Consider the following 22,849-nt stretch of genomic DNA (forward strand, 5'->3'; position numbering starts at 1 on the left):
ACTCCCCATTTTATAGATGAGGTAACTGAGGCACAGGGAAGTTAAGCGACTCGCCCAAGGTCACACAACAGTCATGAGGTGGAGCAGCAACTAGAGCCCAGGTCCTTATGACTCCCAAGCCCGTGCTGTATCCACTAAGCCATGCTGTGTGTGCTTTTATGTATAATAAACACGCTTAGGCGTGTGTAAGCATGCACAAATGTGCATTCTATAGGCACGTGCGTGTCGCCTCTTTTAGTTATTCTGTTCCTGTCAGACATTTCTTCTAATCCCATGAAAAGTCACCTCCTTTTTGGCAGGGATCCTTGCAGAAGCTAAATACAATTTCCTCTCCTCAGTGACCCCTACCTACGTCCTTATAAAGATAATGATGATGCTGACTAAACACCCACTATGTGCCAAGGATTGTGCTAAGGCCAGGGGCACCCACGAGATAATAATAATAATAATAATGATAATAATGGCATTTGTTAAGCGCTTACTATGTGCAAAGCACTGTTCTAAGCGCTGATGATGATCAGCTGAGATGATCAGAACGGATCCAGTTCCTGTCCCGGGTGAGGCTCACGACGCAAAAAGGGTCTCTACGGGCCCATTGCCCACTCCCTGAAATTGCAGTCCATTGGTAAGGTAGCAGTTCCTCTCCAGAAACCTCCCTCCCCAATGAGATGGTGAATGTCTAAGGATTGCCGATGACCGATAATAATAATAATAATGATGGTATTTGTTAAGCGCTTACTATGTGTCAAGCACTGTTTTAAGCGCTGGGGTAAATTCAAGCTAATCAGGTTGGACACAGTCCCTGGGCCACAGAGGGCTTGCAGTCTTAACCCTCCTTTTATGGATGAGGGAACTGAGGCCCAGAGAAGTGAAGTCACTCGCCCAAGGTCGCACAGAAGATAAGGGGCAGAACCAGGATTAGAACACAGATCCTTCTGACTTCCGGGCCTGGACTCTAGTCATTAGGTCATGCTACTTCTGTCAGCGACCCCCAGAAAATGTACTCTCCCGAGAACTCGTTACAGTGCTTTTAAGCACCCAATAGATACGATTGAATGAATAATCATTTTTTCGTAAGCCCTTTTGGGAAATCTGAAAAACAACGTATTCAATTTTAACATAAGGAACTATTTAAGAAACCATCATATTCATTCATTTGTATTTATTGAGCACTTACTGTGTGCAGAACACTATACTAAGCACTTACATCTGCCTACTGACAGCGTTTAGAACAGTGCTTTGCACATAATAAGCGCTTAATAAATGCTATTATTATTATTACTGCAAACTGAACAGTCAGAGAAAATAACATTAAACATGTTGCTTGATTGTGAACATTTTAATAGAACTATTGAAGTCAGTTTCTGCAACAGAGCATCTTATTAACAATCAAAGTGCCAAACGCTACTGCAAAAATAAACCTCACAAGAGAGCTAGTGGTCTTCAATAGTTGACACAAAGATATCGCTTCACTTTTTGCAAGCTTTATATCTTTCGGTTACGTTCTCCCAGTTAATCACATTCCAGATAGCTTTTAGGTAATCAGGCCGAACATTTTTATACTGAAGATAATAGGCGTGCTCCCACACGTCAATTCCAAGCAGAGGAACCAGACCTGAAAGAAGAAGGGATAAAAAAGCAGAGATTTTTTCATGTAGGAAGTTAAAATTTCCTCTACTTGAACTTGAGTTCCCATCTTCCCTTCCCCTCCCAAGAGTCACATTTCAGAACACTCATTCATCTCTAAGCTCACAATCGCAATTAAGAGGAGACTGAATGATCACAACTACAAAATTGGCACCTTTGTGCACCACGGTTACTTGAGCAAGTCCCCTTATGTCGGATGAACGTGAGTCGGGTGCCCTTAAGTTTCTTCTCGATTATACCACAGACGAGCTATTTGTTTCACAGCTGACCTGTTTTACAAGCCGTTTTAGGGTAGAGAAAGTGCTCAAATCCCCAAACCAGTATTTGCCCAAGGCTGATCATTTGTTCCCATCTTGAATTTTTTTGTGATGCGAATTATCTGTGTTCTGTCCTCCAAGCTAAAATGCGGGTGATCTGCCTCCTGCATCCTTGGTATACGGTCTCCCCCTGTAAACTCGCTATGGGCAGGGAACGTGTCGGCTAATTCTGATGGGTTGTATTGTCCTCTCCTGTTGCACCTTATTCTCCTGAACGTTTAGTACAGTGCTCTGCACATAGTAAGCATTCAGACACCACTGACTGATATCAACGATTCCTGACAGTGATCCTCCCCTGCCTTCAGAGCCTTATCCAAGGCACATCTCCTCCAAGAGGCCTTTCCCGATTAAGCCGTCATTTCCTCTTCTCCCATTCCCTTCTGCATCGCCCTCGCACTTGCTCCCTTCACATTCACCCCTCCTTCAGCTCCACAGCACTTAGCTCCATATCCGTAATATATTTATTTACATTAATGCCCGTCTCCCCCGGCTACACTATCGTCTCGCTGTGGGCAGGGAACGTGTCTTCCCACTGTGGTATCGCACTCTCCCAAGCGCTCAGTAAATACCACCGATGGATTGAAGCAAGTCCCCCTCTTCCTACCGTGATATCCGTGAGAACACAAACCTGTTGTTCCTTGCAGCGGGTCCTGATTGGAACAAGCAGTAACCTGGAGGCGTCCTTGCTCCTGGTTGAAGCCCAGCCATCCCCAGCCCGAACCCTGAACCCCCACCGAGGTTGCCGTCAGCTTCTCCTTGAACTTCTCAAAGGACCCGAAGTCCCTCTTGATGGCTTCCAGCAGCTCCCCTGTTCAGAAAACAAAAGGCATACGGTCACTTTGAGAACTAAGAAGCAGCTTGGCCTAGTGGATAGAGCAGGGGCCGGGAGTCGGAAGGACCCGAGTTCTAATCCTGGCTCCGCCACTTGTCTGCCGTGTGACCCCGGGCAAGTCACTTCACTTCTCTGGGTCTCAGTTTCCCTCAACTGTAAAATGGGGATTAAGACTGTGAGCTCCACGCAGGACAGGGACTGTGTCCAACCAGATTGTCTTATATCTCTATTTATTTATTTTATTTGTACATATTTATTCTATTTTGTTAATGTGTTTTGTTCTCTGTCTTCCCCTCCTAGACTGTGAGCCCACTGTTGGGTAGGGACCGTCTCTATACGTTCCCAACTTGTACTTCCCAAGTGCTTAGTACAGTGCTCTGCACACAATAGGAGCTCAATAAATACGATTGAATGAATGAATGAATCTAGGACAGTGCCTGGCACATAGCGCCAGGCAATCTACCATTATTGTCAACAATAATAATAATGATAATAGCAGCCTTTCTGGCTGGGGACAAACCACAGTGAGTACTGAAACGCAGTGTAGAATTGACTTATTTATATTCATGTCTGTCTCTCCCTCTTGACCGTAAGCTCATTATGGGCAGGGAACGAGTCGGCTTATTCCGTTGCACTGCACTTTCCCAAGCACTTAGTACACTGCTCTGCTCCCGATAAGCACTCAGTAAATACCAGTGACTGAATGATGGAAGAGCCAGGGACAGTGGACACAGGCAGGATCAGGAGTTAAGCAAGGACTGTAGGAGAGTAGCGCTGCGGTTGCAGGGTGGAAAGAGAAGCAGCCTGGCCTAGTGAAAAGAGCACAGGCTTGGGAGCCAGAGGACCTGGGTTTGAATCCGGGCTCTGTCGCTTGTCTGTTGTGTGACCTTGGGCAAGTTATTTCACTTCTCTGGGCCTCAGTTACCGCATGAACTATCTCAGTTACCCGATAGTTGACTGAGTTAGTTAACTGAGAGTTACCTGATTAACGATCCACTAGGGCATGGAGAAGCAGCGAGGCCTAATGGATAGAGCATGATCCAGGGAGTCAGGAGGTTCTGGGTTCTAATTCCAGCTCTGCCAGTTGTCTGCTGTGTGACCTTGGGCAAGTCATTTCACTTCTCTGCACCTCAGTTACCTCACTGTTAAACTGGGTATTAAAACTGCGAGCCCCATGCGGGATATGAACTGTGTCCAAACTGATTTGCTCCAACCCTGGCAAATAGTAAGCGCTTAACAAATGCCATGATTTTTCTTTCAAATCGGTGCACCGGACATACGTCAACAGTCACAGCAGATGAGCAGTCAAAAACGGGTTACCAAAGGGAAAGTTAGGGATGTACAGGGAATAGGTAGGAATATACAGTTCGTGGATTTGGGATTCCTTCGGACATCCCGTTACTGCTGTAAAAGGGGGAACAGGACCCTCCCATTTTATATCTCCCAACTGCCGGGACTTTTTTTGCCACCTGCTCTCGTGATCTCCCATAGCACCTACATACATGACTGCCTCCAATCTGTCATTTTAGGATGCCTCAGCTCCTTGGGGGAAGTATAATAGTACTTATTACAGTGCTCTGCCCAGCAGTAAGTGTTCAATCAGTACAACTGATTAATTACTAAATGGATCATTTGTCTGACCCAATAACAGCATTGCTTTGGAGCATCTCATAGGCTAAATGAAACAGTCCTAATTCTCGGTAAATATAATGTAAAACAAAGGAAGACTGCATTTGCTGCAATGCCTAGATCTATAGTTTACTGATATTAATGTCTGTCTCCCCTTTGAGACTATAAGCTCATTGTGGGCAGGGAATGTATCTCTTCTTTTGTTCTATTGTACTCTCCCAAGCACTTAGTACCATGCTCTGCATAGAGTAAGTGCTCAATCAATATGACTGACTGACTGAATGACTGCAGTAAGACACATGATAATAGAGTAGGAGTGTGACAGGTAAAAAGTAGTCCTACTGCATTGGTCAGACCTTATTTTCTTAAAAAAGAGAAACCAGAAATCAATCGTATTTATTGAGCGTATTTATTAAGTGCTTAAATAAGTGCAGAGCACTGTACTAAGCACTTGGGAAATACAAGTTGGCAACATATATAGAGACGGTCCCTACCCAACAGCCTCCAACCTGATTCAGGGGTTCAAAATTGGTCCTATGACCAAAAAACAGGAGGTTTAGTGGAGGGAAGAAGAGAAGGCTGAGGGTGTTTTAATTTCTCTCCAAGTCTATGACGGGTTTTCTGAGGAACAGGGTGACCAGCCACCCTTGTCCACAGAGACACGAACAAGAGAACCTGGGCAAACCAGAGCACGGTGATGAATTACCAGAAGAGCTAAGGAAGGTCACAGTCTCCATCCTTGAAGATCTTTACAAATGAACGTCTGCCCATACTACGAGTAATAATTTTAAAAACAAACTGTGGCCTTTAAGGGCGTACAATGTGTGCCACGCACTGTTCTAAGCTCCGGCGTAGAAAAAAGATTATGAAGTCGGATACAGTCCCTGTCCCCCATAGGGCTCATGGTGTAAGTAGAAGGAAAAAAGGGATATAATCCCCATTTTACACGAGGCACAAAGAAGTGAAATGATTTGCCCCGAGTCATCCAGCGGGCAAGCGGTAGAACCGGTATCAGAACCCACATCCCCTGACCCTCGGGCTTGCATTCTCTGTGGGCAGGAAACACATCTACCAACTCTGTTGTACTGGACACTCCCAAATGCTTACTACGGTGCCCTGCACATAGCAAGCACTCACTAAATAGGACAGATTGATTTCCACCAGGCCACGCTGCTTCCGTGCTGGACGCTTTCGTCGCTCATCTATCTGGAGGCAAGGGGCTGGATTAGCTACCTCCCCATCCCAACTTTAGTACTTCGTGACCCTGGAAGTCCCTGTTTTTAACAGTACAAAATCATTTTTAAAGCCAAAGAAATGGCAAACCCACAGTCCTCTCAAGTCATTGTTTCCTCGGCTGCAACCCTTACAGTCCTCAAGACTTTTAGACTTGTTAGGGGCAGGGAAAGTTTCTGCTAATTCTGTTGGCTTGTACTCTGCCAAGCTCTGCCCAGGGTCAAGCGCTCAGTAAATACCATCGATTGATCAGTTCGTCCCCCGGTATGACCCTGTTGCCCTATAAATTCTCATATCAACCACGGCCCAGTTTTCCCTCAGAGCAGAACTCCACTTTGAGAGATGCATCTATTCTGTTTCATGGTGACAGATAAATTTAATCCCACACCTACCCAGCTAGGCCTGAAACATCACTGCTAGTAATTATCCCACTGGAGAAACTGATCTTTAAGTCCTAGCTAGGTGAACCGCTGGATTTCTTTTTAAATAAGTGACTTTTAGTCTACTAAATCAACCACCACTGAGTACAACTACTATGACTAATAATTGTAGTATTTGCTAAGCACTACTACTTAGGTGCCAGGCACTGTACAAAGTGCCGGGGTACAGAAAACATTATTAGGTTGAACGTGGCCCCTGTAGGGCTCAGTCTTCATCCCCATTTTACAGGTGAGATAACCGAGGTACAGTGACGTGACTTGCCTAAGGTCACACAGCAAAGTAGTAGAGCTGGGATTAGAACCCAGGTCCTTCTGACTCCCAAGCCTGTGCTCTAGGCCACGCTGTAATTCTGTGCAACAACATCCTGTTTTTTTTTTTTAATGGTCTCTGTTAAAATAATAATAGTAATAATGATGGCATTTATTAAGCGCTTACTATGTGCAAAGCACTGTTCTAAGCGCTGGGGTAGATACAAGTTCATAATAATGATGGCATTTATTAAGCGCTTACTATGTGCAAAGCACTGTTCTAAGCACTGGGGTAGATACAAGTTAATAATAATAATAATGATAGCATTTATTAAGTGCTTATCATGTGCAAAGCACTCTTCTAAGTGCTAGGATAGATACAAGTTCATAATAACAATAATGACAATAATAATAATGATGGTATTTGTTAAGCGCTTAAAAGTTTACTTGAGGCCAGGCATTGTACTAAGCACTAGGGTAGAAACAAGCTAATCGGGTTGGGCAACACCTTTGTCCCACATGGGGTTCAGAGTTTTAATCCTCTAGACTGTAAACCTGTCGTGGGCAGGGAATGCATCTATCAAATCTGTGGTATCGTACTCTCCCAAGCACTCAGTACAGTGCTTGGCCCCCAGTAAGCCCTCAATAAATACGACAGAACGATTAATCCTGATTTTGCAGATGAGAGCTGAGGCCCAGTGAGGTGACTGGATCCTTCTGCCTCCCGGGGCCAGCCTCTATCACCGAGGCTGCGTGGTCTAGTGGAAAGAGCCTGGGCTTCGAGTCAGAGGTCCTGGGTTCGAATCCCCACTCTGCCACTTGTCAGCTGCGTGACCTAGGGCAAGTCATTTAACTTCTCTGCACCTCAGCTCCCTCATCTGTAAAATGGGGATTAAGACTGTGAGCCCCACGTGGGACAACCTGATTACCTTGTATCTACCCCAGTGCTTAGAACAGTGCTTTGCATATCGTAACGCTTAACAAATACCCTGATTATTATTATTATTATTATTATTATTATTATTATTATTATTATTATTATCAGCACCTAGCTCTTCCTCTGCCTCCATCTGAGGATCCATAACCCTCAGTTAAACTGTGCCAATCCTAGTATTTAATGAGGTAAAATCTGCGCATCTTTAAGCGCTTAGTACAGTGCTCTGCACACAGTAAGCGCTGAATAAATACGATTGATTGATGACCGGGCCCGAATTAAACATGAGTGACAAACTAAGGCTAGACAAAAAATAACTTCTTCCCAGAACAGCCGGGCCCCGGTCGGATTCGGTCACTTCCAGTGAGATTGAACAGACCTTTGGGTTCTCCTCCACCGTTGGGACTAAGGTTGGTCCAGAAAATGGCGTGGTTGATATGACCCCCACCGTTGAACTTCAGGGCGGGCTGGAGAGCGACTTGAGTTGTAACATCACCTGTGGTGTTAAAAGAGAAATAATAGCCATTGAAGTAAGACAAAATACAAGAAATCACGTATTTTCAAAGGGGAAGGTGATCCGACCTACTAGCGCTGCCAAAACTTGTCCATTACAAGGCCTGGATTTAACACTAAAATTTTTCCTGTATGGTATTTTTCCACATTTTCCACCCGACAGAAATCCAAAATACCTCAGTTACCCCAAACGACTCAGTCTGTCCTTAGCACGTATCTTTTTGAAATGAATGACTTATGTTTGAAGTATCTCTGCGCAGTCTCTAATGCGGAAAAAGACCATATATTATCACGATCGGAAAGGGCTATCTTTTTGGTTTGACCTTGGCAGATTCTTGCAGGAAACGCTGAAATGATTTTTGGGGAGGGGCTTTTTCCCCTCCGTGATATTTGTTAAGCATTTACCATGTGCCAGGAACTGTACTAAGCGCTGGAGTAGATGCAAGTTAATCAGGTTGGACACTATCCATGTCCCACCGGGGTTCGCGGTCTTAATCCCCAGTTTCCAGATGAGGTAAGTGAGGCACAGAGAAGTGAAATGACTTGAACCAAGTCACGCAGAGTCAGGATTAGAACCCAAGTTGTTCTGACATCCATGCCTGCGCTTTAACCATTAAGTTGCTCCCCAGCTGGTTTCCATTGTCGGTAAGACTTGAGAAAAGGAATACAGTCAATTGGGAATGACCTTTCCTGAATTCTCAATATTCGGCAGCCATGATATTTTCCTAAAATCATCTCTCAACGAAGTCATTGATCGCCAGTCACTAAGGATTTTCAAGTTTTCCAAACAGTAGTGACGACTGAAATAAAGAATCCCAAAAGACTAACAAAGAAACGGGCCAGATTCGGTTCACCAAAATGGCTCAGCTCAAGGTGATTCCTCATTACGGCTGACTTTCAGAAATGCTAATAGTCCCAAACCTAAAGGAACCAAACTGTTTCAGATTCTGATTATTGCTACCTGAGTTAACACAGAGAGGCTGCCGTGGTTCAGTGGAAAGAGCCCGGGCTTTGGAGTCAGAGGTCATGGGTTCAAATTCCGGCTCCGCCAGTTGTCAGCTGTGTGACTTTGGGCACGTTACTTCACTTCTCTGGGCCTCAGTGACCTCATCGGTAAAATGGGGATGAAGACTGTGAGCCCCAGGGGGGGCAATCTGATCACCTTGTAACTTCTCCAGTGCTTTGCACATAGTAAGCGATTAATAAATGCCATCATTATTATTATTATCGTCACCTCCCGAGCGCTTAGAACAGTGCTTTGCACTGTCATGAAATCTCTCGCTCCATCCCTTCTCCCCTCCTTAACTTCCATCTTCAACCGCTCACTCTCCACTGGTTCCTTCCCCTCTGTCTTCAAACATGCCCATGTCTCTCCCATCCTAAAAAAACCCTCTCTTGACCCCACCTCACCTTCTAGTTATCGCCCCATATCCCTCCTACCATTCCTTTCCAAACTCCTTGAACGAGCTGTCTATACGCACTGCCTAGAATTCCTCAACAACAACTCTCTCCTCGACCCCCTCCAGTCTGGCTTCCGTCCCCTACATTCCACGGAAACTGCCCTCTCAAAGGTCACCAATGACCTCCTGCTTGCCAAATCCAACGGCTCCTACTCTGTCCTAATCCTCCTCGACCTCTCAGCTGCCTTTGACACTGTGGACCACCCCCTTCTCCTCAACACGCTATCTGACCTTGGCTTCACAGACTCCGTCCTCTCCTGGTTCTCCTCTTATCTCTCCGGCCGTTCTTTCTCAGTCTCTTTTGCAGGCTCCTCCTCCCCCTCCCATCCCCTTACTGTGGGGGTTCCCCAAGGTTCAGTGCTTGGTCCCCTTCTGTTCTCAATCTACACGCACTCCCTTGGTGACCTCATTCGCTCCCACGGCTTCAACTATCCTTTCTACGCTGATGACACCCAGATCTACATCTCTGCCCCTGCTCTCTGCCCCTCTCTCCAGGCTCGCATCTCCTCCTGCCTTCAGGACATCTCCATCTGGATGTCTGCCCGCCACCTAAAGCTCAACATGTCGAAGACTGAACTCCTTGTCTTCCCTCCCAAACCTTGCCCTCTCCCTGACTTTCCCATCTCTGTTGACGGCACTACCATCCTTCCCGTCTCACAAGCCCGCAACCTTGGTGTCATCCTCGACTCCACTCTCTCCTTCACCCCTCACATCCAAGCCGTCACCAAAACCTGCCGGTCTCAGCTCCGCAACATTGCCAAGATCCGCCCTTTCCTCTCCGTCCATACCGCTACCCTGCTCATTCAAGCTCTCATCCTACCCCGTCTGGACTACTGCATCAGCCTTCTCTCTGATCTCCCATCCTCATGTGTCTCTCTCCACTTCAATCCAGACTTCATGCTGCTGCCCAGATTATCTTTGTCCAGAAACGCTCTGGGCATGTTACTCCCCTCCTCAAAAATCTCCAGTGGCTACCAATCAATCTGTGCATCAGGCAGAAACTCCTCACCCTGGGCTTCAAGGCTGTTCATCACCTCGCCCCCTCCTACCTCACCTTCCTTCTCTCCTTCTACTGCCCAGCCCGCACCCTCCGCTCCTCCACCACTAATCTCCTCACTGTACCTCGCTCTCGCCTGTCCCGCCATCGACCCCCGGCCCACATCATCCCCCGGGCCTGGAATGCCCTCCCTCTGCCCATCCGCCAAGCTAGCTCTCTTCCTCCCTTCAAGGCCCTACTGAGAGCTCACCTCCTCCAAGAGGCCTTCCCAGACTGAGCCCCTTCCTTCCTCTCCCCCTCGCCCCCCTCTCCATCCCCCATCTTACCTCCTTCCCTTCCCCACAGCACCTGAATATATGTATATATGTTTGTACATATTTATTACTCTATTTATTTATTTTACTTGTACATATCTATTCTATTTATTTTATTTTGTTAGTATGTTTGGTTTTGTTCTCTGTCTCCCCCTTTCAGACTGTGAGCCCACTGTTGAGTAGGGACTGTCTCTATATGTTGCCAATTTGTGCTTCCCAAGCACTTAGTACAGTGCTCTGCACATAGTAAGCGCTCAATAAATACGATTGATTGATTGATTGATTAATAAACGCCATCATTATTATTATTACTACTAAGCGCTTGGGCAAGTACAATACACACTCCCTGCCCACAGTGAGCTCACGCAGTATATTAATACACAAATAATAATAATAATGGTGGCATTTATTAAGCGCTTACTATGTGCAAAGCACTGTTCTAAGCGCTGGGGGAGATACAAGGTGATTAGGTTGTCCCACGGGGGGCTCACAGTCTTAATCCCCATTTTACAGATGAGGGAACTGAGGCCCAGAGAAGTTAAGTGACTTGCCCGAAGTCACACAGCTGACAAGTGGCAAAGTTTCCCCATTCATTCATTCATTCAATGGTATTTATTGAGCGCTATTTTATCTGTACATATTTATTCTATTTATTTTGTTTTGTTAATATGTTTTGTTTTGTTCTCTGTCTCCCCCTTCTAGACGGTGAGCCCACTGTTGGGTAGGGGCCGTCTCTAGATGTTGCCAACTTGTACTTCCCAAGCGCTTAGTACAGTGCTCTGCACACGGTAAGCGCTCAAGAAATACGACATGAATGAAAGTGTGCAGAGGACACTGAACTAATGAATTTCTTCGGGGGAAACAGAGATCGCCCTCCTGTTCACACTGTGAGCCCCATGAGGCTCACGGTAACCATGGTAACGCTTGGGGCGCTTAACGAATACCACGATTGTTTATCCCCTGCCCACTTTTGGCCACACTTGGCCAGCGGTTTCAGGTCTCTCCATGTCAATGATTAAGTGAAAGCTCATACCCTTTGCCAATGCTTCCTTGTACTTCTCCTCGGTAACGTTCAAGTTGTTCACGTAAGCGGCGTGATGTTTGCTGTGGTGAAGTTGCATGATCTGGGCATTAATGTGGGGTTCTAGGGCGCCGTAGTCATAAGGCAGGTCAGGGAGGGTGTGCTTTGGCCTGGACCCCAAGCATCCCAAAGCTGTCACCAGCTTGGAGCTCCTCCTGAAAAGACAGGGAAGAAAAAAAGAAAGGAAAAAGCCACCTGAATTTTTTTCAAATTAATAATAATAATAATGATGGCATTTGTTAAGTGCTTACTATGTGCAAAGCACCGTTGTAAGCGCTGGGGAGGATACAAGGTGACCAGGTTATCCCACGTGGGGCTCACAGTCTTAATCCCCATTTTCCAGATGAGGTCACTGAGGCCCAGAGAAGTGACTTGCCCAAAGTCACCCAGCTGACAGTTGGCGGAGCGGGATTTGAACCCGTGACCTCTGACTCCGGGCTCTTTCCAATGAGCCACGCTGCTTCTCTTTTTCTAGTCTCCCGTTTTCTGTTCAACAGCGAGAGCTTTCTGCCGAGGGAAGAGAAAGGCTCGTGGCTCCGTGGAAAGAGCCACTAAATAGTTATTTATTTTATTTGTACACATTCTATTTATTTTATTTTGTTGATATGTTTTGTTTTGTTCTCTGTCTCCCCCTTCTAGACTGTGAGCCCGCTGTTGGGTAGGGACCGTCTTTATATGTTGCCGACTTGGACTTCCCAAGCGCTTAGTACAGTGCTCTGCACACAGTAAGCGCTCAATAAATACGATTGAACGAATGAAAGAGCCCGGGCTCTGGAGTCAGAGGTCATGGGTTCGAATCCCAGCTCCGCCAATTGTCAGCTGTGTGACTTTGGGCAAGTCACTTCACTTCTCTGGGCCTCAGTTCCCTCATCTGTGAAATGGGGATTAAGACTGTGAGCCCCCTGTGGGACAACCTGATCACCTTGTAACCTCCCCAGTGCTTTGCACATAGTAAGCGCTTAATAAATGCCATTGTTATTGTTATTATTATTATTATTATTATCTGCCGCTTTAGTTAAAACCCATTTGTGTTTGGGGAAGCAGTGTGGTCTAGTGGAAAGAACACTTGTTGTGGGTAGGGACTGTCTCTAGTGTGGTATTGTGCTTTCCCAAGCGCTTAGTACAGTGCTTTGCACACAGTGAGCGCTCAATAAATGCGACTGGATGAATGAATAGGGGCCTGGGAATCAGGAGGCTTAGATTCTAATCCTGGTTCTGCCAAGTGTCTTCTCTGGGATCATGGGCTGGTCACAACCTCTCTGTGCCTCAGTTTCCTCATCTGTAAACTGCGGGGGAAATACCTTTCCTCCCTCCCCCTTAGACCGTGAGCCCCACGTGGGACAGGGCCTGTGGCTGATCTGATTATCCTGCATCATCTACCCCAGCTCTTAGCCCAGTGTTTGGCACTGAGTCAACATTTTAAATAATAAATAATAACAACGATGGCATTTATTAAGCACTGACTATGTGCAAAGCACTGTCCTAAGCGCCGGGGAGGTTACAAGGTGATCAGGTTGTCCCACGTGGGGCTCACAGTCTTAATCCTCATTTTACAGATGAGGTCACTGAGGCAGAGAGAATAATAATAATGGCATTTATTAAGCACTTACTATGTGCAAAGCACTGTCCTAAGCGCCGGGGAGGTTACAAGGTGATCAAGCTGTCCCATGGGGGGCTCACAGTCTTCTTCCCCATTTTCCAGATGAGGGAACTGAGGCCCAGAGAAGTGAAGCGACATGTCCAAAGTCACACAGCTGACAATTGGCGGAGCAGAGATTTGAACCCATGACCTCTGACTCCAAAGCCCGGGCTCTTTCCATTGAGCTACGCTGCTTCTCTGCCACAGTTGTTATTATCAGTTTGGTACCCCTAGGTCTGACTGCTTGCACCTTGTTATTATTATTATCACTACTAATAATAATGTTATTTGTTAAGCATTTACTGTGTACCCAGCGCTGTTCTAAGCACTGAGGTAGAGACGAGGCTGTCCGGGGGCTCCCAGTCTCAATCCCCATTTTACAGATGAGGTAACTGAGGCCCAAGAGAAGTGAATCGGCTTGCCCACGGTCACCCCGCTGACGAGTGGCGGAGCCGGGATTAGAACCCACGACCTCGGACTCCCAAGCCACCGGGCCACGCTCCTTCCCCTGTTCTTGTTTCCACTCTCCCTTCTTCAAAGCGGGAAGATTGTGACCCACCCCCTCCTGAACGTGTCTGCTCTGAAAGAAGCAGCAGGTTGGATTTTCAGCTGCGTGACCTTGGGCAAGCCACTTGACTTCTCTGTGCCTCAGTTCCCTCATCTGTCAAATGGGGATGAAGACTGAGCCCCACGTGGGACAACCTGATCACCTTGTATCCCCCCCACCAGCGCTTAGAACAGTGCTTCGCCCATAGTAAGCGCTTAACAAATACCATCATTATTATTATTTTCCCCACCACCACCACCGCCCCCGCCCCCCGGGGAAGGTGGTGGTAGACAGAGATTATCTGGGGCTGCCAGCTTCCCCGCTGCCCTTGGGGAGCTTGCTGATATTGTCTTCACTGGGTGCAGGAAGAAGGAAGGCTTTGGCAAGTGGCTTCCAGTAGAGGCCATCGGCCGTTGTGTCCTGGGCATGGAAGGGGGGTGAGGCCGTTCCAGGGGGAAAGACCTCCCTTGTCCCTCCCTATCCCCCTCCTCCCCCTTCCTTCTTCTCTTCTCTTCCCCCTCCTCTGCCTCCTCCCCCTCCTCCCTTCCCCGGCACCCCTCCTCTTCTCCCCCCTCTTCCTCCCCCTCCCTTTCTTCCCCTTCCTCCTCCCTCTTCCTCTCCCTTCCTCCTCCCTCCTCCTCCCCCTCCCTTCTCTCCTCCTCCCCTCCTCCCTCTTCCTTCCCCTTCCTCCTCCTCCTCCACCCTTCTCCCCCTTCTCTCCTCTTCCTCCTCTCTCCTTCCCCCTCCTCCCTCCCTCCTCCTCCCTTTCTCCCCCTCCCCCCTCCCTTCTTCCCCCTCCCTCCTTCCCTCCTCCTCCTCCCTCCTTCTAAACCTCCTCCCTCCCCCTTCCTCCTCCTCCCCTCCTCCCCTTCCCTCCTTCCCCCCTTCCTTCCTCCTTCCCCCCTTCTCCCTCCCTCCTTCCCCCTCCTCCTCCCCCTCCCTCCTTCTAAACCTCCTCCCTCCTTCTCTCCTCTTCCTCCCCCTGCCTCCTCCTCCCTCTTCCTTCCCCTTCCTCAATCAATCAATCAATCGTATTTATTGAGCGCTTACTATGTGCAGAGCACTGTACTAAGCGCTTGGGAAGTACAAATTGGCATCACATAGAGACAGTCCCTACCCGACAGTGGGCTCACAGTCTAAAAGGGGGGAGACAGAGAACAGAACCAAACATACCAACAAAATAAAATAAGTAGGATAGAAATGTACAAGTAAAATAAATAAATAAATAAATAGATAGAGTAATAAATATGTGCAACCATATATACATTCCTCCTTCCCCTCCCTTCTCCCCCTTCTCTCCTCCTCCCCCTCCCTCCTTCCCCCTTCCTCCCTCCCTCCCCCTCCCTCCTCCCTTCTTCCCCCTCCCTCCTTCTAAACCTCCTCCCTCCCCTTCCTCCTCCTCCCCTCCTCCCTCTTCCTTCCCCTTCCTCCTCCTCCTCCCCCCTCCCTCCTCCTCCCTCCTTCCCCCCTCCCTCCTCCTCCCTTTCTCCCCCTCCCTCCTCCCTTCTTCCCCCTCCCTCCTTCCCTCCCCCTCTCCCTCCTCCCTTCTTCCCCCTCCCTCCTTCCCTCCCCTCCCCCTTCTCTCCTCTTCCTTCCCCTTCCTCCTCCTCCTCTTCTTCCCCCTCCCTCCTCCCCTTCTCTCCTTCCCCCTCCCTCCTCCCCTTCTCTCCTCCTCCCCCTCCCTCCTCCCCTTCTCTCCTCCTCCCCCTCCCTCCTCCCTTCTTTCCCCTCCCTCCTTCCCCCCTCCTCCCTCTTCCTTCCCCCTCCTCCCCTTCTCCTCCTCCCCTCCCTCCCCCCTCCCTCCTCCCTTTCTCCTCCTCCCCCTTCTCTTTTCTTCCTCCCCTTCCTCCTCCTCCTCTCCTACCTCTTCCTTCCCCTTCTTCCTCCTCCTGTCCCTCCCTCCCCCTCCCCCTCCCCCTCCCCCCTTCCCTCCTCCCCCCCTTTCCTCCCCCCTCCCCCCTCTTTCCTCCCCCCCCTCCCCGCCCCCCACCGCGGTTACGTACTGAGCGCCTGCCCTGGGCCCCTCCCCCCCCTGCCCCCGTGCCCCCCGTCGGAGGCGGGCAGTGACCCGCCCAAGGTCACCCCGCAGACCCCCCCGGATCCCGGCCCCTCCCTCCCCCTCCCCCCTCCCCCCCCCGCGGCGCTGACCGGCACAGCGCCCCGCACAGCATCATCACCCCGCCGCCGTCGTCGTCGTCGTTCGCTAGTCCGCAGCCAGGACACCCCCCACCCACGCCGCGGGACACGCCCCCTCCGCCGTCTCCACCAATCGCGGCGCGCCCTGATCCAGGTCACGCCCCCTCCGTCGTCTCCGCCAATCGCTGCGCGCCCTGATCCAGGTCACGCCCCCCCTCGGGCCGCCGAAGGCCACGCCCCCTCCGCCGTCTCTACCAATCGCTGCGCGCCCTGACCCAGACTCCGCCCCCGGACCGCCTCAGGCCACGCCCCCTCCGCCGTCTCCACCAATCGCTGCGCGTCCTAGCCCAGGCTCCGCGCCCCCCCGGGTCGCCGAAGGCCACGCCCCCCTCCGCCGTCTCCACCAATCTCTGCGCGCCCTGATCCAGGCGACGCCCCCTCCCCGTCTCCACCAATCGCTGCACGTCCTAGCCCAGGCTCCGCACCCCCCCCGTTTCGCCGAAGGCCACGCCCCCCTCCGCCGTCTCCACCAATCTCTGCGCGCCCTGATCCAGGCGACGCCCCCTCCGCCGTCTCCACCAATCGCAGCGCGCCCTGCCCCGGGCTCCGCCCCCCTCCCGACTCGCCTGAGGCCACGCCCCCTCCGCCGTCTCCACCAATCGCTGCGCGCGTTGCGCCTGGTACGTCCCGCTGCGGACCAGCGCCCCCCGGTGGCCGCGGCCTCCCTCCGCCCGCCCGGCCCGGAAAATTCCTCCATGTTCCCGAAGCAGCAGCGTGGATTAGGGGCAGAGTCAGAGGGTCGTGGGTTCGAGTCCCCGCCCACCACGTGTCCGCTGTGTGACCTTGGACAAGTCACTTCCCTGGGCCTCAGTTCCCTCATCTGTAAAATGGGGATGAAGACTGGGAGCCCCACGTGGGACAACCTGATCCCCTTGTGTCTCCCCCAGCGCTTAGCACATAGTAAGTGCTTAACAAATACCATCATTATTATTATTATATTATTCTCTGTGCCTCAGTTCCCTCATCTGTAAAATGGGGGTGAAGACTGGGAGCCCCACGGGGGACAACCTGATTCCCTTGTGTCTCCCCCAGCGCTTAGCACATAGTGAGTGCTTAACAAATACCATTATTATCATCACTGCATTATTCTCTGTGCCTCAGTTCCCTCACCTGCAAAATGGGGATGAAGACTGGGAGCCCCACGTGGGACAACCTGATCCCCTTGTGTCTCCCCCAGCGTTTAGAACAGTGCTTGGCACATAGTAAGCGCTTAACAAATACCATTATTATTCCTATATCATTATCTGTGCCCTCAGTTCCCTCACCTGTAAAATGGGGGTGAAGATTGGGAGCCCCACGTGGGACAACCTGATTCCCTTGTGTCTCCCCCAGCGCTTAGCACATAGTAAGTGCTTAACAAATACCATTATTATAATCATTGCATTATTCTCTGTGCCTCAGTTCCCTCACCTGCAAAATGGGGATGAAGACTGGGAGCCCCACGTGGGGCAACCTGATCCCCTTGTGTCTCCCCCAGCGTTTAGAACAGTGCTTGGCACATAGTAAGCGCTTAACAAATACCATTATTATTATTATATCATTATCTATGCCCTCAGTTCCCTCATCTGTAAAATGGGGATGAAGACTGGGAGCCCCACGTGGGACAACCTGATCCCCTTGTGTCTCCCCCAGCGTTTAGAACAGTGCTTGGCACATAGTAAGCGCTTAACAAATACCATTATTATTATTATATCATTATCTATGCCCTCAGTTCCCTCATCTGTAAAATGGGGATGAAGACTGGGAGCCCCACGTGGGACAACCTGATCCCCTTGTGTCTCCCCCAGCGTTTAGAACAGTGCTTGGCACATAGTAAGCGCTTAACAAATACCATTATTATTATTATATCATTATCTATGCCCTCAGTTCCCTCATCTGTAAAATGGGGATGAAGACTGGGAGCCCCACGTGGGACAACCTGATCCCCTTGTGTCTCCCCCAGCGTTTAGAACAGTGCTTGGCACATAGTAAGCGCTTAACAAATACCATGATTATTATTATATCATTCTCTGTCCCTCAGTTCCCTCACCTGTAAAATGGGGATGAAGACTGGGAGCCCCACGTGGGACAACCTGATCCCCTTGTGTCTCCCCCAGCGTTTAGAACAGTGCTTGGCACATAGTAAGCGCTTAACAAATACCATGATTATTATTATATCATTCTCTGTGCCTCAGTTCCCTCACCTGTAAAATGGGGATGAAGACTAAGAGCCCCACGTAGGACAACCTGATCCCCTTGTGTCTCCCCCAGCGTTTAGAACAGTGCTTGGGATATAGTAAGCACCTAACAAATACCATCATTATAACAATAAACAGACACATTTCCTGCCCATAATTAGCTGCAACTACTAATGATAATAATAATTGTGGTATTTGTTCATTGCTTACAATGGGCCAGGCACTGTAGTAAGCGCTGGGGAGGTTACAAGGTGATCAGGTTTTCCCACGTGGGGGCTCACAGTCTCAATCCCCATTTTACAGATGAGGAAACTGAGGCACAGAGAAGTGAAGTGACTTACCCAAGGTCACACAGTAGACAAGTGGTGGAGCCGGGATTAGAAGCCACACTACAGTGTGAAGCAGTGTGGCCGAGTGGAAATCAATCAATCGATCAATCGTATTTATTGAGCGCTTACTGTGTGCAGAGCACTGTACTAAGCGCTTGGGAAGTACAAGTTGGCAACATAGAGAGACGGTCCCTACCCAACAGTGGGCTCACAGTCTAAAAGGAAAGAGCACAGGCTTGGAAGTCAGAGGTCCTGGGTTCTAGTTCTGCCACATGGCTGCTGGGTGACCTTAGACAAGTCACTTAGCCTCTCTCTGCCTCAATTATCTCATCCGTAAAACGGGGGTTCAGTCCTCTTAGAGAAGTAGCGTGGCTTAGTGGAAAGAGCACAGGCTTGGAAGTCAGAGGTCCTGGGTTCTAGTTCTGCCACATGGCTGCTGGGTGACCTTAGACAAGTCACTTAGCCTCTCTCTGCCTCAATTATCTCACCCGTAAAACGGGGGTTCAGTCCTCTTAGAGAAGTAGCGTGGCTTAGAGGAAAGAGCACAGGCTTGGCAGTCAGAGGTCCTGGGTTCTAGTTCTGCCACATGGCTGCTGGGTGACCTTAGACAAGTCACTTAGCCTCTCTCTGCCTCAGTTATCTCATCCGTAAAACGGGGGTTCAGTCCTCTTAGAGAAGTAGCGTGGCTTAGTGGAAAGAGCACAGGCTTGGAAGTCAGAGGTCCTGGGTTCTAGTTCTGCCACATGGCTGCTGGGTGACCTTAGACAAGTCACTTAGCCTCTCCCTGCCTCAATTATCTCATCCGTAAAACGGGGGTTCAATCCTCTTAGAGAAGTAGCGTGGCTTAGTGGAAAGAGCACAGGCTTGGAAGTCAGAGGTCCTGGGTTCTAGTTCTGCCACATGGCTGCTGGGTGACCTTAGACAAGTCACTTAGCCTCTCTCTGCCTCAATTATCTCATCCGTAAAACGGGGGTTCAGTCCTCTTAGAGAAGTAGCGTGGCTTAGTGGGAAGAGCACAGGCTTGGCAGTCAGAGGACGTAGGCTCTAATCCCGTCTCCGTCACTTGTGTACTGTGTGATCTTGGGCAAGCCACTTCACTTCTCTGTGCCTCAGTTTCCTCATCTGAAAAAATGGGGATTAAGCCTGTGAGCCCCACGTGGGACAACCCGATCACCTTGTAACCTCCCCAGCGCTTACTACAGTGCCTGGCCCATAGTAAGCAATGAACAAATACCGCAATTATTATTATCATTAGTAGTAGCAGTAGCTAATTATGGGCAGGAAATGTGTCTGTTTATTGTTATAATGATGGTATTTATTTATTTATTTATTTTAGTTGTACATATCTATTCTATTTATTTTATTTTGTTACTATGTTTGGTTTTGTTCTGTCTCCCCCTTTTAGACTGTGAGCCCACTGTTGGGTAGGGACCGTCTCTATATGTTGCCAACTTGTACTTCCCAAGCGCTTAGTACAGTGCTCTGCACACAGTAAGCGCTCAATAAATACGATTGATTGATTGATTGACAACCTGATTACCTCGAATCTATCCCAGCGCCTGGCGCATGGTAAACGCCTAACAAACACCGTAATCATTATAGTTATTATTACTTAGGTTGTAAGCCCCATGTGGGACAGGGATTGAGTCCAGCCCAGCGCTTAGAACAGTGTCTGGCACATAGTAAGCGCTTAACGAATAAATACCATTAAAAAAAAAGTCCAGGCTCTTTGGCTGTGATCCTGGGCAGGGGAAAAGAAGCTGCTGTGCTTGTCTTATATATGAGAAGCTTGTCTTATATATGAGAAGCAGCGTGGCTCGGTGGAAAGAGCACGGGTTTTGGAGTCCGAGGTCATGGGTTCAAATCCTGGCTCCGCCAATTGTCAGCTGTGGGACTTTGGGCAAGTCACTTCACTTCTCTGGGCCTCTGTTCCCTCATCTGTAAAATGGGGATGAAGACTGTGAGCCCCCCGTGGGACAACCCGATCACCTTGTAACCTCCCCAGCGCTTAGGACAGTGTTTTGCACGTAGTAAGCGCTTAATAAATGCCATCATTATTATTTTTGTAAGGTGGCCCTGCTCCCCTGATGTATTTTGATGCGCTTTCACGAGTTCTTCACCTGTGAATTTTCCTTAATCCCTGACTTTCCACTGGACGAATTCACCCAGCCTTTCCCTTTCTCCTCCCTCAGTCAAGCCATCCCTCCATCCATGGCGTTGGTTGGGCGCTTACTATGTGCGGAGCACTGTTCTAAGCGCTTGGGGGAGGACCCACTGTTGGGTAGGGACTGTCTCTATATGTTCCCAATTTGTACTTCCCAAGCGCTTAGTACAGTGCTCTGCACGTAGTAAGCGCTCAATAAATACGATTGATGATGATGATGACAGGCCAGCAGGATTAGTGGGTGCGTCCCCTGCCCCATATCAATCAATCAATCGTATTTATTGAGCGCTTACTGTGCAGAGCACTGTACTAAGCGCCTACCTTTTAGAATGTGAGGCCACTCTTTTACACTGTGAGCCCACTGTTGGGTGTTACTGTGCAGAGCACTGTACTAAGCGCCCACCTTTTAGACTGTGAGCCAACTCTTTTAGACTGTGAGCCCACTGTTGGGTAGGGACTGTCTCTATATGTTGCCAACTTGTACTTCCCAAGCGCTTAGTACAGTGCTCTACACAGAGTAAGCGCTCAATAAATACGATTGATTGATTGATTGACTAATCTTCTAATTGACAGTCTCCTAACTAGGGTGACCAGACCAGAGAAGCGGCGCGGCTCAGTGGAAAGAGCCCGGGCTTTGGAGTCAGAGGTCATGGGTTCAAATCCCGGCTCTGTCGGCTGTGTGACTTTGAGCAAGTCAAATCACTTCTCTGTGCCTCAGTCCCCTCATCTGTAAAATGGGGATTAAAACTGTGAGCCCCCCGTGGGACAACCTGATCACCTTGTAACCTCCCAGGCGCTTAGAACAGTGCTTTGCACATAGTAAGCGCTTAAAAAATACCATTATTATTATTATTATTATTATTATTATTATTATTAGGGTGGCCATCATTGTTGGAATTCATCGAGGACTGTCAGGTTTTCACCTGGTCTTGTTCCCCGTCTCCTGCCAACAATATGAGCAATCGTGGCATTTGTTAAACGCTTACTATTTGCCAAGCACTGTTCTTAGTCCATCAGTCAGTCAGCTGTATTTATTGAGCACTTACTGTGTGCAGAGCACTGTACTAAGTGCTCTGCACTTATATATATGTGTATATGGTCCATATATATGGACCTGTATATATGTGTATGACCACAGCACCTGTATATATGTATATATGCTTGTACATATTTGTACTTCCCAAGTGCTTAGTACAGTGCTCTGCACATAGTAAGCGCTCAATAAATACGATTGATGATGATGATGGTGATATTTATTACTCTATTTATTTATTTTACTTGTACATATCTATTCTATTTATTTTATTGTGTTAGTATGTTTGGTTTTGTTCTCTGTCTCCCCCTTTTAGACTGTGAGCCCACTGTTGGGTAGGGACTGTCTCTAGATGTTGCCAACTTGTACTTCCCAAGCGCTTAGTACAGTGCTCTGCACACAGTAAGCGCTCAATAAATACGATCGATTGATTGATTGGGAGAGTACAGTATTACAGTACAACAGACACTAAGCACTGGGGTCTTTTCCAACCTGTGGTGTCACACTCTCCCAAGTGCTTAGCACAGTGCCCTGCACACTAGTAAGCGCTGAATAAATAGTACCAATGGATCAGTTTGTATATGTTTGTATATATTTATTACTCTATTTATTTTACTTGTACTTATCTATTGTATTTATTTTATTTTGTTAATATGTTTGGTTTTGTTCTCCGTCTCCCCCTTCTAGACTGTGAGCCCACTGTTGGGTAGGGACCGTCTCTAGGTGTTGCCAACTTGGACTTCCCAAGCGCTTAGTCCAGTGCCCTGCACACAGTAAGCGCTCAATAAATACGATTGATTGATTGATCAGTTGTCTTCTCCTGATCAATGGCCATCCACCTTTCTTCTCTCCTCTTTCTTTGCGTGTCCCTGTCCCCGTTCCTCCTGGCGCCCTAGTGTGGGCCGTCTTAATCTGGCTTTTGGGCCAGGGGAAGGATGACTCTCTATTCCTCCCCTGCCTCGGACCCTGGGGTTTGATTCAACCTGCCTGCAAATTCAGCAGGGCACTGGTGGTGTTGTCTCTGGGGCCCTTCCACCCCTCTGCCTGGCCCATCTGCCCCAAATCAATCAATCGATCGATCGATCAGACGCAAACTGGCCCACAGGTTTACACACCGA

The 22,849-nt window shown here is 48.9% G+C and overlaps 1 protein-coding gene across 1 annotated transcript; it reads right to left on the reverse strand.

The window, feature by feature from the left end:
* Positions 1–1,323: 1,323 nt before the first annotated feature.
* On the reverse strand, positions 1,324–16,061 carry SOD2 (superoxide dismutase 2). The gene is made up of 5 exons (XM_038767696.1): positions 15,981–16,061; positions 11,599–11,801; positions 7,661–7,777; positions 2,593–2,772; positions 1,324–1,615 (listed from the first exon to the last, which is right to left on the reverse strand). The coding sequence occupies exons 1-5, from the start codon at positions 16,004–16,006 to the stop codon at positions 1,470–1,472; spliced, it is 672 nt and encodes a 223-aa protein (XP_038623624.1). The 5' UTR covers positions 16,007–16,061; the 3' UTR covers positions 1,324–1,469.
* Positions 16,062–22,849: the final 6,788 nt, after the last annotated feature.

Source organism: Tachyglossus aculeatus, chromosome 2 (assembly GCF_015852505.1).
Source record: "Tachyglossus aculeatus isolate mTacAcu1 chromosome 2, mTacAcu1.pri, whole genome shotgun sequence".
Taxonomy (NCBI): Eukaryota; Metazoa; Chordata; class Mammalia; order Monotremata; family Tachyglossidae; genus Tachyglossus; species Tachyglossus aculeatus.